General features: G+C 37.6%; 1 protein-coding gene across 1 annotated transcript in view; it reads right to left on the bottom strand.

Annotated features, from left to right (window-relative positions):
• PDSS2 (decaprenyl diphosphate synthase subunit 2) overlaps nucleotides 1-11,423 on the bottom strand; it is a 210,322-nt gene extending 198,899 nt beyond the window's left edge. Inside the window, exon 1 of the mRNA XM_019735068.3 lies at nucleotides 10,850-11,423. Within this exon, the coding sequence (XP_019590627.2) occupies nucleotides 10,850-11,145 (296 nt within the window). The 5' untranslated portion in view covers nucleotides 11,146-11,423. The remainder of the gene's footprint in view (nucleotides 1-10,849) is intronic.
• Nucleotides 11,424-17,891: the final 6,468 nt, after the last annotated feature.

Below are 17,891 nucleotides of genomic sequence, written 5' to 3'. Positions count from 1 at the left end.
TTCCCTACTTTGCTAAGCAATTCCTTGTGTCTTAATTTCTTTACCTGATTTGGTCATTTCCTTCTCATCCAATATGGCTCAACTCTTATACATATCACCTCACCTTTGAAAGTCTTCAATTTTCTCTAGGGAGATTTTCTTTTTCTCCCTCTCTGTCTCTGCAGCATATTGTTCACACATACCATAGCATTTATCTCAATGCACTCTGACGATTTGCATGTCTCCCTAACTAAAATGAATTCCTAATAATAATGATTATTGCTTATATTTGGATACTTTCTATGAGCCAGGAAATAGTCTAAGCACTTTACCTATAAATGCCCATTTAATCTTCATAAAACCCCAAGACATAGGTACTATTAGTATCTTCATTTTACTAAGGCACAGAGAGGTTAAGTATATTGCCTGAGATCACAGAGCTTGGTAGTACAGCCAGGATATGAATCTAAACAGTCTGATTCTAGAGCTCATGCTTACTATACTGTCTCTCATTAATTCCTGAAGGGCAGCAACTACGTTTTATTCTTGTTTGTACACTCTATGCCCAGAGCACCTCAAATATTTGTGGAATGAATTAAAATTTGTAATTTTCTCCTAGTCATCCAAGAAAAAGTCCTTCATAAATAATGTAGGTTTTCTGTCAGTAATTACAGAACTGAATCTAGAAAGGGTCTTTCATAAACATGGAAGAGACTAAATTCATTTTTTAATAATAAATTCAAAGAGCTCTGAAGAATTTCACCATGCAGAAAAGACTAACAAGGTTTTCTTAGGCAGCCAAGTACCTGCAGTGAACTCAGTCAGGAACAACAAGTCTCTACCAAGGAATCAATACCCTCTAAGAGAGAGACGAAATGTCATAATTTGTCTCCTGTAATTGCATACTAAATTAATCCCATCTGTATCAATCTGAAATAAAGATGAGTGTTTTGAAGACAAAAGTAAAAAGACAGAGTATTTAAACCAAAATTTAATCATAAGAGTCTACTCTGTCAAGAGTTAATCAAAACAAATAAAGCCACATTGCTCAATAAAATCAGCTATATTGAAACAAAAATTTGATCAATTCTCTATGAATAAAGTATTAGTCATCACCTTTAAAACACTTACATATTCTCCATGATTATTAAAAGCATTTACATTCTTGACAGTAGACAGTATATGAAGTAAATTTATAAAAGCTAAAAGTACTTAAAAATGACGATGTATTCCAATTTAAGTTATTAGCAATAAAAACATATATTTTGCACAAGTGGATTTAATGAGCAAGATGGTAATGAACCATAGGGTGCAAGCTGTACTGGGAAGAAGTGGGGGTTGATGCACTGTCCCTACCTTCCGCCTCACTCCCACGCTACCAATTCACATCACATGCCCGGGCTTCCACTCCATCCTCCACACCACTGTCCAGCTTGGACAGGCCCACAATACCTCATCTAAAGTCCCTGAAACCAAATGTCGTTCCAAATATAAGTTTCTTCCTAATTTCAGGAAGGTACCCTTTACGCAACACTCCAGCAAGATATGGGCAGCACCCTGTAATCAAACACATTAATATTTCTGCAGTAAAATGCAAGAATATTCACATTAAGTGGAATACAGAAAGACTATAATCTCATCAGTTCAGGTCAGGTTTACAAGTCTGAAAAAACATTGTTTTCCGAGTTTTTAGGATTTTTAAATAGTAGGAAAAGGACTACAGATTTGTATCACCATATTGCCTTCAATCTGCTCACTCCCTGCTTGAGAAGTGATGATGGCTTCCTTACCTGCCACAGTAGTTACAACACTAATTTCTACACTAGTGTAGAATTGGCAACACCTTTAGAAATCACTTAGTCAAACTCCTTACCTCACTGCTTAGGAAACTAAAGACTAGAGAGATGAATAACTTGCCTAGGGTCATACTGTTACTGCCAGAGATGAAACTAGAGCATACAGCTCTCCTACTGTTGGTTGGTTCATTTATTTGTTCGTTCATTCATTCATTCATTTTTTTCTCTCATTGGAAGTGCTTTTTTTTTAGCTTTTCAAAATGAATTACAGATTCACAGAAAGTATAGAGTCCTACGTATCCTTAACCTAACTTCCACCAACATACAGCTGTAGTACAACATTAAAACCAAAAAATTAATATAGATACATTAGTGTTAAAACTACAGACCTTATTCCATTTTCAGCATTTTAAAAAAACTGCATTCATTCATAGATGTAGGTGTATACAGTTCTATGCAACTTTTATCCAGTGTATAGGTTCATGTAACCACCATCACAATCAAGATACCAAACTGTTCCATCACCACAAAATACCTTTGTATTTTTGTTTTGTTTGTTATTTATTTTTTCTTTAAAGTTTATTGGGGCAACAATTGTTAGTAAAGTTATATAGATTTCAGGTGTACAATTCTGTAATATATTATCTACATCTCACATTGTGTGTTCATCACCCAGCGTCAGTTCTCTTTCGATCACTATATATTAGACCCCATTCACCCTCTTCTAGAGCCCCGCTCCCCTTCCCTCCTTACCCTCTGGTAAGCCCTAAAATATTGTCTATGTCTATGAGTTTTTGTTCTTTCAGCTGTTTGTCTTGTTCTTTTGTTGTTTTCAATTTATATACCACATATCAGTGAAATCATAGTTCTCTACTTTTTCTAATTTATTTCACTTAGCATTATAATCTCAAGATCCATCCATGTTGTCACAAATGGTCCTATTTCATCTTTTCTTACCACCGAATAGTATTCCATTGTGTATATATACCACAACTTCTTTATCCATTCATCTATCGAAGGACATTTTGGTTGTTTCCATTTTTTTGGCCACCATAAGTAAAGCTGCAGTGAACATTGGAGCACACGTGTCTTTATGATAAATGTTTTCAGATACAAAATACCTTTGTACTCACATCCTCCCTGCTCCACACACTGTCCCTGACGCCACCAACCACTCATCTGTTCTCCATCTCTAATTTTGTCATTCTGAGATGTTGTATAAGTGGAATCATATGGCATACAAACTTTTGAGATTGACTTTTTCTTTAATTGTGGTAAAATACTCACAAAATTTACCATCGTAACCATTTTTAAGTGTACAGTTTTAAGTATATTTACAATTTGTACAACCAATCTCCGGAACTTTTTCACCCTGTAAAACTGAAACTCTATATATGCCTATTAAACAACAACTCCCCATTTCCCCCTCCTTCTAGCAACCATCATTTTACTTTCTGTTTCTCTGAATGTAACTACTCTAAATACCTCATATAAATGGAATCACACAGTATTTGTCTTCTTGTGACTAGCTATTTCACTTAGCATAATGTCCTCAAGATTCATCCATGTTGTAACATGTGGTGGACCTTCCTTCCTTTTTCAGGCTGAATAATATCCTACATACAGATAGATCACATCTTGTTTATCCATTGATCTACTGATGTGCATCAGGGTTGCTTCCACCTCTTGGCTATTGTGAAAATGCTGCTATGAATATGAGTGAACAAATATCTTTTCAAGACCCTGCTTTCAATTCTTTTGGATACATATCCAGACGTAAAAATATTGGATCATATTTAATTCTAAGTTTAATTTTTTGAGAAAGGAGACTACTCGTACTTTCAATGAGCATAATTCTTTTGAAATTCATCCAAGTTGTTGTGTAAATAAATAGTTCATTTCTTTTCACTGTTGAGTAGCATTTCATTGTATGGATGCACCATTTTGTTCCACCATTCACCACTGAGTAACATTTAGATTGGTTCGTTTGGGGCTACTACATATACGGTTGCTATTTCTCTGGGATAAATGCTCAGGAGTATGATTGTTGGGTTGTATGGTAAGTGTATGTTTAATTTTATAAGAAATTGCCAAACTGTATTCCAGAGTGGCTATACCACTTTTACACTCCCATCAGCAAAATATGAGAAATCTAGTTTCTCTGCATCTTTACCAAGACTTCATGTTGTCAATAATTTTTATTTTGGCCATTCTAATAGGTACGTTGTGGTATTTCACCATGGTTTTAATTTACATTTTTCTAACAGTTAATAATGTTGAACATTTCATTCATATGCTATTTACCATCTCTACAGGTAGGCTCTTCTTGCCCATTTTCTAATTTTATTGATTGTATTATAACCACTAAGTTTAGAGAGTTCTTTACATATTCTGGATACAAGACCTTCTTCAGATATGTGGTTGGCAAATATTTTCTCCCAGTCTGTGGCTAATCTTTTCATCCTATTAGTGTTTTGCAGAGTAAAGTTTTTAATTTTGATGAAGTTCAATTACTGATGTTTTTTCTCTTATGAATTGAGTTTTTGGTGTCATGTCTAAGAACTGTTTACCTAGCTCTTCGAGTAGTTCCCAAAAATGTTCTCCTATGGTCTCATCTAAAAGTTTTATAGTTTTACATTTCACATTTAAATCCATTTTATGCTGATTTCACAATGATCCATTTTGTATTGCCTTTTCTTTACTATGGTGTGAGGTTTAGGTCAAGATTCATTTTTTTTGCCTACAATGTCCAATCGTTCCAGCACCATTTGTTGAAAAGACTATTTTCCCTCCATTGAATTGCATTTGCATCTTTGTCAAATATCAATTGGGTTGATCTGTTTCTGGGTTCTCTATTCTGTTCCATCGATGTGTCTTGTCTATTCCTCTGCTAATACAACACTGTCTTGATCAATGAAGTTATATACGGGACTTAATATTAGGTAGCACGATTCCTCCCACTTTCTTCCTCTCTTTTTTTTTTTTTTTTTTTAAACATTGTTTTAGCTATTGTTGCTCTATTCATTCTGCTCATTTTACTTTATTGCACTGGTTGTCCTTGCTTTTAACGTCCTCCCTATACCTAGTAAAGGTAGGATAGCCTAGGGAAGAAAGAAGAAAAAAGAATCACAAAGGACAAAGTATGTAATACATTCCCATCACCCTAAAATATTACCCATGTAATTTCTATCCATCCATCCTAATGACATCCCAATGTCTTCATGAAAAGGTTCTGTACAATTCCAGGCCAGTTTAGTACCTCTAAATGTAATAGCTAATATATCTCTACTACTCATTAGCCACAAGTCATTCATTTACTTGTTAGATATTTGTAAATATATTTGTGTCCAATAAAATGTCTATTCATCAGAGGGCACGGTCCATGTTTTATACTTCTTTATATTCATCCATAAGCTTCAACAAGCATTGAATTAATTAATTGAGGATTATTTATCTAACTGGGGCTTAAAACAGAGATCCTAGAAAATGTAGAATAATAATGGTAAAAAGTTAGCTAATTGCTACATGGTTCCTAGTAATAAGATCATTATCTCGCTAAATCTCAAGATTTTAAATTTAATCTCACTTCTGAATTAAACTATTAAAGGTATACTTCTAGGCTCTTACCCTTTCCTTGATGAGATGGCTTAGGTGAAGAAAGAGAAGGTAGTGAATAATGAATTATGGTGATTTCCTTTTTTTTCTCCTGCTGTTTGACAAAAATGTCACCATTCATCTAAATTTTAGGGGTATTAAACATGATTCATATCTACCATGTAGATTTATCCAAAAAGTAGTGACCTAAGGGGTTAGAATATCAATTTAAGCAAATAATGGAAATTCAAAATATAAAATGGAACTGTAAAAGAATTTACCAAATCCAGTTTCCTATGGTCCTAACTATATCAACTACAAGGGGTCACTGTGTCCTTTGGCTAACATGCTGAGAACATCTTCTTCTAAATTATCAATGCTTTCCTGACAAGATTTCAACAATGTAAGGTACATACTGTGAAATAACATAGCTGCTTAATCCATGTTTTCAGCTATAATTTACAATAACCATAATCTGCCTACCCTATGGATCAAATACCTGGTCCTTTGCTAAAATACATATATACACAATATATAGCGTATACAGATATATATACAGTCAAAAGGTTTTTGTCCATTAGCTACCTGTAAGTTTAGACTATTTAAATCACTTGCAACACACTATCAAAGTAAATATAACACAACATGTAGATTAGCTTACTTCTCTTGCAAAATAAAGCAATTCATAGATGTTACTACAACTTTGCTGAAACTTATTTATTTTGTTCCTCTCCAATTCTTCACTGTAACATGGGACTAGGTAGTTAGGGTAGCCTCCAATCAGGAAAGTTTCAAAGCCATTAGTCTTATAGGCTTTCATCTATTGTATCCCTGGTGGCCTCAGAAGAGATCTTTTTTAAGACCCTATCTGATAGTCTGACAACTAAGTAGATGCATTGCAATTCTCAGAATAAACACATTAATAAGGCTCTTTCTAGTTCTGCCCTTTTCAGTTAAATGCTTGGTACAAAGACTACAATACACACAATGCTGTAAGTTACTGCAATGCCCACAGCTCACACTATCACTCCCACCACGCACACAGAAACCCACTATTCGATTAGCAAAAATTAAGAAGCCTCCTGGTTCTAGTGTTATGAGAACATGGAGTAACCTGAATTCAGACACTGCTTGTGAGAACATAAACTGGTACAACCACTCTGGAAAACAATTTCTTATTATCTACTAAAGCTGAAATGTGCATATGGTCTTGTATTCTCTCAAGACAAGTACACCAGGAGACATGTACAACATATTCACAGTTGTATTTTTCATAACACCAAATATACAGAAAACCCAAATGCTGATTGACTGAAAGACGACTGTGGGATATTCACACAGTAGGATTTTACACACCAGTGAAAAACTAATGAAGTACAGTTAAACACAAAATGGATGAATATTGTGTTATCCACACAATCTCACAGCAGTTATAGCAAGTTATAGCAGACTATGCAATAAACTACTATATGAATAAAGTTTAAAAAATGAGCAAAATTAAACATGTTATTATTTAGGGAAACACATACAATTATAAAAAGAAAAAACAAACACAAAATCCAGTATAGTTGGGGTCAAGGAGATGGACCGAGGAGTACACTGACAGCTTCAATAGGATTGCTAAAGTTACAGTTCTTAAATTGGGTGGCAAACTCATTAGTTCCATTTTTAAGCTTTAAAATATACATGTCTGTGTGTCGAGTGTGTATCATCTTGAATCTCTGGAGAACTAACACTCCAGCTACAGGACAAGTGTAGCCCACTCCTAAGATGACATTCCTGATAACTGGAAATGCCAAGAAATAAAATCACTCTACTATTGCTATTTTGTAACTTTCATAATAATAAAGAAATTACAGGTACCTCCAACTAAATGGAAGGATATACCATGACCATGGACTGAAAGGATTTATACTGTTAAAATGACCATACTATCCAAAGCAATTTATAAATTCAATGCAATTCCTACCAAAATACCAATGTCATTCTTCTCAGAACTAGAATAAATAATTCTAAAATCTATATGGAACCACAAAAGATTCCAAATAGCAGAGCAATCTTGAGAAAGAAGAACAAAGTTGGAGGTATCACGCTCCCTGATCTCAAACTATACTACAAAACTATAATAATCAAAACAGTGTGGTACTGGCACAAAAACAGACACACAGAGCAATGGAACAGAATAGAGAGACCAGAAATAAACCTTCACTTATATGGTTAACTAATCTACTACAAAGGAAGCAAAAATATACACTGGAATAAACACAGTTCTTCTTCCAGAAGTACCAGGTTTCCCTGAAAATAAGACCTAACCAGAAAATAAGCCCTAGCATGATTTCTCAGGATGACATCCCCTGAACATAAGTCCTAGTGTGTCTTTTGGAGCAAAAATTAATATAAGACCTGGTCTTATTTTCGGGGAAACACAGTAGTGCTGGGAAAACTGGATAAACACAAAAACGTGAAACTGGACCCCTCTCTTATACCATATACAAAAGTAAACTCAAAATGGCTTCAAGACTTAAATGTAAAACCATAAAACTCCTATAACAAAATATAGAAAGTAAACTATCTGACATCAGTCTATGTAATATCTTTTTGTACAAGTCCCCTCAAGCAAAGGAAGGAAAAGCAAAAATAAACACATGGGACTACATCAAACTACAAAGCTTCTGCACAGCAAAGGAAACCTTCAACAAAACAAAACAGCAACCCACTGAACAGGAGAACATATTTGCAAATGATATATCTGATGGGGTTGATATTCAAAATATGTAAGAAACTCATACAACTCAATAACAAAAAAATAAACAATCCAATCGAAAAATGGGCAGAGGACATGAAAAGACATATCTCCAAAGGAAACATAGATTGCCAACAGACATATGAAAAGATGTTAACATCACTAATCATCAGAGAAATGCAAATCAAAACCACAATGAGATACCACTTCACACCAGTCAGAATGGCTATTATCAAAAAGTCAACAACATATGTTGGTGAGAATTGGAGAAAAGGGAACCCTTGTGCATTGTTGGTAGAAATGCAAACTGGTGCAGCTCCTATGGAAAACAGTATGGAGATTCCTCAAAAAATTAAAAATGGATATACCATATCATTCCACTACTGATATGGCATGTGGAAGCAATTCCTCTTCTGGGTACTTATTATCCAGAGAAAATGAAAAAACGAATTCGAAAAGATATACACATCCCTATGTTCGTTGCAGCATTATTTTCAACAGCCAAGATATGGAAGCAACCTAGATGTCCATCGATAGATAAATGGACAAAGATGTGGTGTGTGTACACGCACAAGCGCGCGCGCGCACACACACACACACACACACACAGAGGAATATTATGCAGCAATAAAAAAGAACGAAACCTTGCTATTTGCAACAACATGGGTTAATCTAAAAGGTATTATACTAAGTGAAATAAGTCACGCAGAAAAAGACAAATACCGTATGGTTTCATTTATATGTAGAATCTAAAAACAAAACAAACAAAACAAAACAAAAATAGACTCAGAAACAGAGACCAAAGAGATGGTTACCAGAAGGGAGGTGGTGGAGGGTTGGGTGAAAAGGGGAAAAGGGATATAGTCAATAATATTGTGATAAGTTTTCACAGTAACAGATGATTACACAGTAACAGATGATTACTAGAATTAGTGGGGTGATCACATTGTACAGTATAAAAATATCGAATCACTACAGTTTTACACCTGAAACTAATATAACCAATATAGATTATATACCAACTATACTTATATGCTGACATATTTTTCAAAAATAATTAATTTTAAAAAAGAAAAAAACACAGAAATTACAGGTGTCTCAAAAAATTCAAATAAGGGGTGGGCAATGGAAGTGGGGGTGGCTATAAACAAGCAACATGAGGGATCCTTGTAGTGATGGAAATTGTTCCGCACAGTGACTGTATAAATGTCAATATTCTGCTTATGATATAGTACTATAGTTGTACAAGATGTTACTACTGGGAGAAACTGGCTAAAGATCTCTCTGTATTATTTCTTCCAACAGCATATGAATCCGTAATGATCTCAATATAAAAGCTTAATTAAAAAAAATACATATATATATAAAAGATCATTTTTGTCCAGGGTTTCTCCACCTTGGTACTACCAACATTTTAGGGCACATAATTCTTCATTGTTGGGGCCTGTCCTGGGCATTGTAGGGTGTTTAACAGCATCCCTGGCCTCTACCCACTAAATGCCAATAGCATGTCTCAGTTGTGACAACATCTCCATACACTGCCAAATGTTCCCTAGAGAGCAAAACTGCCCCATTTAAGAACCACTGTTCTAGTCACAAAAGTGAAGAAGAGCTGTGGAAATGTTTCCGATGGAAGGAGACCAAAGAAACATGACAATGAAATGCCAATACCTGATCCTAGGCTGGATTCTGTACCAGAACAGGAAAAAATGCTATAAAGAACATTATTGGGTCAATTAACAAAATTGGAATATCAATAACAGATTAAATAAAAGTATTATATCAATATTAAATTTGCTTAAGGTGATTACTGTAATTATTTCAATAATATTCCCATGCCTAGGAAATACACAACAAAGTATTTAGGGGTAAAGGACCATGATGTATACATACAATCTACCCTCAAATGATTCAGAAAAAAAGTTATATGTGTCTGTGTGTGTATATTTTACATATGCATGTGAATAATGTGTGTATACACACACACACACACACACACACACATATATATATATATATATATATATATATATATATATATATATAACGTATATGTGAATCTGATTAAAGGGTATACAAGTGTGTTCACTGTACTATTTTTATTTTTGCAACTTTTCAGAATGTTTGAAATTATTTATAAATAAAAAGCTGGGGTTTTCTTTAAGTGGAAGCAAAAGTTGCCCTTCAAATTCTAATGGCAGATTTTAAAGCAGTCGCAGCATAAGTGATTAAAATCCCAAGAGGAAAATGACTAGTGATTGGATACATTCTGACTTCAAGACTGGGACATGCGTTGAAAAGAACTGTCTACCTTAGGTCTATCTCCCCTCTCCCCATTCTTTCTAGAGGTAACCTCTTCAGTAGTGTGGAACCGAAAATGAATCCATCCCACTTTAAAAATAAAGTTTCTACGAGGTGACTCAAATCCACATCCCTACTCAATTTCTCCACAAATCACTGAGGCATCTTCACCCTCAATAATTAAGCAAAAACGTGAATAGCGTACACGTGTTTCTCAAAAGGAAACCACTTATGCACTAAGCTGAGCAAATCGAGGAAGAATGTTAAAGTGAGTGGAGTAGGAAGGAGACAACGTCAAATGGCTAGGAGGGCTAAGAAAAAGCAAGGGGTAAAGAGATAAGCAGAGAGCGATCTGAGTGAGACAAGAAGTGTGTGTCGGACAGGAAAAAGACTCGAGTGGGTGCGAGCGTGTCAGGGAGAAAGGGAGTTAGCTCACCTGGCTGTGGTAAGCAGAGGGTGCTGCGTCCCCACCAGCTTCCGCACCTGCATAGCGATGTTGCTGAGCTCGTCGCTCAGCAGGCAGCGGAGGCTCATGAAGGACGTGGGATAGCCCACGATCTTCTCCGCCTCTGACACCACTTGGTTCCAGTGGGCCGGGGACCTGGAGGACTGCCCACGCCAGGAGCCCACGGAGAAGATTCTGCCGAGGAACGGGGACCACCAGAGGCGCCGCGGGGGACCCGAGGCCCCGAGATAACGGGCCAAGCGCAACAGCGGCTGCCGATGGCTCATAGTTTGAGTCTGGGAGTGTCAGGGACTTCAGGGAGTCCGGAGGTAGCGCGGGGAACAACCAGGGACAGAGGAGCAAGTTTCAGGGACTAGAAAGAAGCGGCGACTCCGGACCCCAAGAGGAGGATGGATTCCTGGAGCTGTTACCAGAAACGAATTTTAACTGCAGCTTTCTGAAGCCGATCGAAACAGACAACCGCCCTAGCTCAGCACTGCCCCCGGCCAGCTGGGGTAGAAACAACTGCCGCTGCCTAAATGGGGGACGCCATATTTGGAGGCGTGGAATACGACCTGCCGTAAAGGTGGAGGCGGGCTGTTCTGGAGCAGAGCTTATTCTCTATTTTACGGCACAGCCGTAAAAGCCCCCGAGGGGCGGGGCTTTAGAGATGAGCTCCGGAAGGCGAGGTTGTGTAAACGGGTCAGTTCTCCCACCTCCTGATCCAGTCCTGTGAGGATGGAGGGTCGTAGGGGTGGTGGGGTGGGCGCCGCGTGATGCCCCAGCGCCTGGAGTCTGGGCCGAGTCTGATTCATCAGAGCCTTCCCAGCGCCCAGCACAGAGTGGGCACACGTAAATATTTGTTTCATGAACGAAGGTCGGTGTCTACCAAGTTTTGCTGTTTCCAGCCCTCCTGGTTGGCCAGCTCCTCTGGAAAACCTCTTGTAGCTATACTCTGCCAGCCACTGGCAGTGGTAGTGGACGGGAGTGATGGCTACCGCTTGGGCTGCGGGGCTTCAAGAGCCATGGTTCATTTGTTGCGGGGGACACAAAGTCCATGCGTGAGGCAGAGTTCTCATGCCTTCAGATACCAACCACACGGAAGGTGGCCAGATGGAAAGGGTTCTTTTTCCCTAGGAATGTCCTGGGTCCTTGCCTGAGTCACTGGCCTCCTCGCCGAGCCTCGGTTTCCCCTGTGTACAGCCCAGGCAGAAGCAGCCATACCTCCCACAAGGATGCAGAGAGGCACCTCTTTACAACGAAGCTCTGCTCACCATCCAGGATTCAAATTGTGTCACTGACCCTAGTACTTTGCACTTATAGCTCATGTATTAGTTCATTTAATCCTCAAAACAACCCCATTAGGTAGATAACAGTATTCTCCATATGAGGAAACAGGTAGTAGTATACATTGCTAAGTAGTATACAGTGCAAAACGCTGCATAGGGCAGGGATGTGAACCCAGGCAATCTGGTTTCTGAATCCATGCTCTTCAGCACATTACTGTCTCTCGAAAGGCGGCCATGCACTCTTCTTATTGCTGTCAATGTGGTTATCGTTGCCATAATGCCACTCATTCTTTTTACTTTCGCATCACTCAAGGTTAAAACCCTTGTTAATAAAAGATATAGTGTGCAGTTTTACACTCTTAAAAATAGCTTGTAAAACTCAACTTTCAAAATCCTTTCAAATTTATGATTGATATTTTTTAAATTAGCATCATGCATAATACTGAACTGGACTCGGGCTACGTAAAAAATCAGACTTAAAAGGGGCAAATTAAAGAGTATTCATTTTGCAAAAGAAAAAAAGATGCTTTTCTCTGCAAAAGGTTTAGCCTCAGACTCCCTTTAAATGGCAAATTTCCCTTGTGATTTAAAATCTGATTCTATTGCCAAAAATTCAATTTAGGCATAAATTTTCAGGGGTACATTTTAGATAAAGTGAATTTTGCTCATAAGTATTCAAGACAGTCTATGCCCACAAAATCAGTAAGGCAAGCTAAAGTTCAAAAATAATTCCTTTGAAAGAGATAACAAACTCCTGGCAATAAAATTAAGGTCTGTTCTAGATGAAAATAAGTGTGGAGAGTGAGATACCTTACCAATCCAAAAAGTTCCAAAGCCTGAGCTTCTGGGTTATCCAAGGTGAAAGAAGTCATGAAAAAAAAGAGAGAGAGAGATAAAGGCTGAATGTGATATATTGTGCACCTGAGGCTGTTTCTTCAGAATCGTGATACTTTCTCATGCAGTTTCCTTAATACCAATTCACAGCATGTACTTTAATTTCTCCACAGAAGCCAAGTGTATTACTCTCTGGTCATACTCTATTAACCAAGTTTTTGATTATTCATGGGACTTTTGGTCCCATTTATTTAAAATAATCAGCACTTTCCTTCATACTTACAGTTAAAAGGTTGCATTACACCTAATGATAATCAGTTTTTAGAAGGTTAAAATGGTATTTGTTCTTTAATCTTCCAGATAAATATATAACTCCTCAGAGTCTTTCTGATTGTGAATTGCTGGTGACTTCGAGGAGTAGGGAGTGGGAATATCTGTGATTCTGCCCTTCCTCTGCCACGGACGATACTCATTTTAAGGATGTCTGTGAATGAGTGCGTAGAGAAAGAATACAGCAGGGTTTCTCAGCCTTGGCATGATTGACATTTTGGACCAGATCATTCTTTGCTGTGTGTGGGGGGTGGGGTCTGTCCTGTGCATGATAGGATGGTTAGCAGCGTCCCTGGACCTACTCGCTAGATGCCAGCAGTACCCCTCCCCTCTCCAAGTTGTGGCAACCAGATTTGTCTCAGGACATTGTCGATTATCCCCTGGGGGGAGGGTGGCAGAATCACCCATGAGGATACAGGGAAATGGGAGAAGCTGAAATAAGAAAATAATTTCCATCCACGACTTTTACTCCTCCAAAGCAGCAAAAGAAGAGGTCCTGGGTATGGGCAGCCCTGGGTATGGGCAGCCCTGCAGGTGAAAGAGTGGTCACTCCACCATCTGGAAACCCCCAGCCAAACACAGACACATCTTCTGTTTGGTGTTGGGTTTGTTCTGGAGACAGCAAGCTGACCAAAGATGGTCACATTTCCTCCTCCACCTTTCTCAGGATCCTGAAGCTGGTAAAGGACCAGTGGACTTCACTTACTGTCCTCCCACTACACTCTGCTGACCTTAGAAAGAAGTGAGGTCATATTTTATGTCTTTTTTTTTTTTTTTTTTTTTTGCTGGAAACCCACACCAGTCTTGGAAATACAAGGTCTTAACAAGGATGGTGTATGCTTGAGGCTTGGCATTTCCATGATTAGGTGAGTGGAAATAGGGACACTGCAGCCATCCTATCACCCTCAACACAATCACTTATTGTTTATGCTAAGAGAGTTCTTCCAAAAGCTGCTGAAAGCATCGCGGTATATCTTGGGGCAGAATGATAAAAGGAGGCAAGTAATCAGATTAGCAAAAATCCAAAAGTTTGACCACCTACTGGGTTGGCAGGCTTGGAGAACAGGAAGGGTACATATTGCCAGTGAGAATGCAAAACGGTACACGGCACCTATGGAAGGGAACTTGATAATCCTTAGCAAAAATACATATGCATATTTACCCCTTGACCTAGAAATCCCAATTCTGGGTATCTTTCCCAAAATATAAAATGACCTCTGCACAAGGTTATTCATTGCAGTGTTATGTGTAATAGCAGAGGATTGGAAATGAACCAAATAACCACAAGTAGGGAAATGGTTAAATAAACTAAAGTAGATCCATACAATGAAACACACTGTGCAACTGTGCAAAAGTATGAGGGCCATCTCTTCACTCTAATGTGGAATGATACACACAATACATCTTTAAAATAAAAACACACAAAAAAACCCAAGGTGCAGAACAGTGGAGTATGCTTTTTTTATAAGATACGTAAACTGTAAATATATATTTGCATATACTTGGGATGGGAAGAAACAAGTGGAGGGGACAGGCATAAAAACAGACCGACTACCTTCACTATACAGTGGTACCTCAGTTTTCAAACATCTCTATTGACGAAAATTTTGGTTTATGAACACTGTAAATTTTATGGATCTATGGTAAAATTCATGCCAAATTTGCAGTTTTAGGGGTTGATTTTAAAGGTCTGGAATGGATTAATCCATTTTGCATTACTATCTATGGGGAAACCGTGCCTCGGTTTTCAAACGTTTCAGAACTCGAACAGTCTTCCGGAACGTTGAAAAACTGAGGTACCACTGTATAGTTTTGACTTTAGAATCATATATATTTTACATATTCAAAATAATTTTAAATTCAAAAGAAAAATAGAAATCCTGACATTTAAAAAAAACTGAAGCAAATGACCTAACTGTATATTAAATTGGTGGCATAACCACACCAGGTAAACAAATAAAAGGCTTTAGAAAATAGTGTTTTCACTGTACATTCATAGTGAAATATACTCTCAGGATAAATAGACCTATAAAGAAATCTTAAACTTCATTCACTAGTCTTATTGCTAGTGAAAAATGTAGATATTATTACCTTCAAACTATTCTTGTATATCGTAGATTAAAAATATTAGAGTTGTTAGGAATGATTATTTTCAGAGTAAGTAGAATCCATGTAATAGTAAAGATGAATGGGAAATTATATGACCTTTTGATTTTTCCTTAAAAAAATATGTTCCTTATATCCCGATTAGAAAACTTCTACATTTATTGAAAAACAACAACAACAACAACATGTACTTGCTTTGTCCCTTGAAAAGCCCTCAAAGTTATAATAATCTTGTAGGAATCTTTAGCATACACATTGCACTTTTAATACATCATTCCTTATTAAAAGGAACAAGGCTCTTTAAAGGAACGGCAACTATCAGGTTTGGGGCAAGAAATGTACATGATGAGCCTGAAACACCCTGTTGTGCCAGAAATCAAGGAAGCTATTGAAGTTTAAAGTCTGACGGGACAGGTCAAAGGGACAAAGGGATCAGCATAAAGAAGTTCCCATTAGCAGAAAAGGGGACGATTTGAGCATCAAAAAAGAGTAAGAACTACAACTGATTGAAATGCATGGATGACATATAAATCCTTGAGTTCATTATTAGACATAACTAGAGCAGTACTATGAATATCTGCAATATAATGAAAGAATTAAGCACTTATCCTTACTTTCCTGTATGAATTATATTTAGTGGTGTTTTAGCCTGGCTTATACCCTTGAAAGCTGAACCTGAGACAAGGGCTTACTTTTAGGTAGTTTATTTTGGACAGACATCTCAGGAAACAGCAGTGAATGACTAGGGAGAGTGAAACAGATACAAGAGTGTTCTCGAGTTAGTCATCACTGTGGGCAAAGAGGCCCTGAGCCTGCTAGGACTCTGACTTGCCATGTAGAATATACTTCATAATTGTCAGCTTGGTGCAAGGGAGGAGCAGTTGTTTACCAGTTCCCATCTCCCATTGGTCCAAATTTCCTCCTTGGGGCCTTAGCCCCCTGAGTCTTCTAAGCTGTAATGTGAATGCTAGGCAGATATCCCACCCTCAGTCAGAGGAACTCAGAGGCAAAATGTGAGATGCAAGCAACGCATACAAGGAGAGATGCTGTTAGGTTACACCAGCAGGAAGCAGGTTGCTTCAGCAATGGCTGTAGTAAGAGACAGCCCAGAAATAGTGAATATCCCTACTAATGGGATAACCAAACAGCCCAGGCTGATGAGGGAAAGTTCCTTCTCATAACTGCATCTAATAAAAGAGGGGAAAAAGATAGAATTAGAAAATCACCATATTGTAATTCCTTATGAAATACTTGATTCAGGCAACAGTGATCAATAGGTGAGAGGCTGACAGGGAACTTTGCAATGGAGGCCTTGGGCCAATACCACCTGCAACCACTAACCTATCTCAGCATCACCAGGAGGAGTCCACAGACATAGGCCTCCTGATGTGCATTATGAAGCACACAGCATCACCTATGAATATTTTTGCCAAAACAGCTGAATCGAAATCTCATCAGGCCTTTAGGACTAACTTCTAATTTTCTAGAAACATAAGAGGGAGAAGAACAAGTGAAATCACAAAGAAGCAAACGGACCAATCCAGCATGTCAGATATTCTACAGGCCAACTGATTGGGTTTCTTCAACAGGATGGAGGATAAGATGGGAATGAGTAGAAGGACTCCTCAAGATTGAAAAATTTTGAGGGGTATAACAAACTAAATGTAATATGTGGACCTTGTTTGGATCTTGATTCTAGCAAACTATAAAAAGCAAATTCTGAGACAAATAAATTTGAATTGTAGCTTTGATATATTAGGTATTACAAAGAAATTACTATTAATTTTATGTGTGAGTATATAAGAAAATGTCCATATTTTTAAACAATACATACTAAAGTATATAGGAATAAAAAAATACGAGTCAGGAGGGAAGAAATAGATGAAGCAAGTATGTTAAAATCTAGAAAGTTTTTGATTCGGTATGATGAGTATACGGTATTCATTATACTATATTTTTGTATGTTTAAATATTTTCATAATAAATAAATACTTTTAAAGAAGTAAATGTCCTCATCTTTTTTATTACAAATGGAAGGAAGTCAAATGACTTGCCCAAAGTCATAAAGCTGGAAAGTGGTGGAGCTAGAATTAAAGCTCAAACTCATCTCAATCCTTCCTGTGTTTTGTTGCCTTCAGAACTGAATGTCTTTATTTGTTTATTTTCTAATCCCAGGTATACATAATTGCTTCTGACACACTTTGATCATTGGTCTATGCAGTCTTCTTTTTTGTTTTATTGTGATGGTAGGCAGCCTCCAAGATGGTACCAATGACCCCTGCCTTCCGGTAGTCACACCCTGCCTGGTCCCCTTCCACATTGTCCCAGGGTTGGTCTGTGTGATCAGTATAGTATCCATCAGAAGTGATGGTGTGTCACTTCCAATATTAGTTTTATACAGCTTGAGCTTGGGTTCTCTCTCTCTCTCTCTCTCTCTCTCTCTCTCTCTCTCTCTCTCTCTCTCTCTCTCTCTC

This window comes from Rhinolophus sinicus, chromosome 2 (assembly GCF_057876585.1).
Source record: "Rhinolophus sinicus isolate RSI-liver-muscle chromosome 2, RSI-T2T, whole genome shotgun sequence".
Taxonomy (NCBI): domain Eukaryota; kingdom Metazoa; phylum Chordata; class Mammalia; order Chiroptera; family Rhinolophidae; genus Rhinolophus; species Rhinolophus sinicus.
This window is presented reverse-complemented; position numbering and strand designations above follow the sequence as displayed.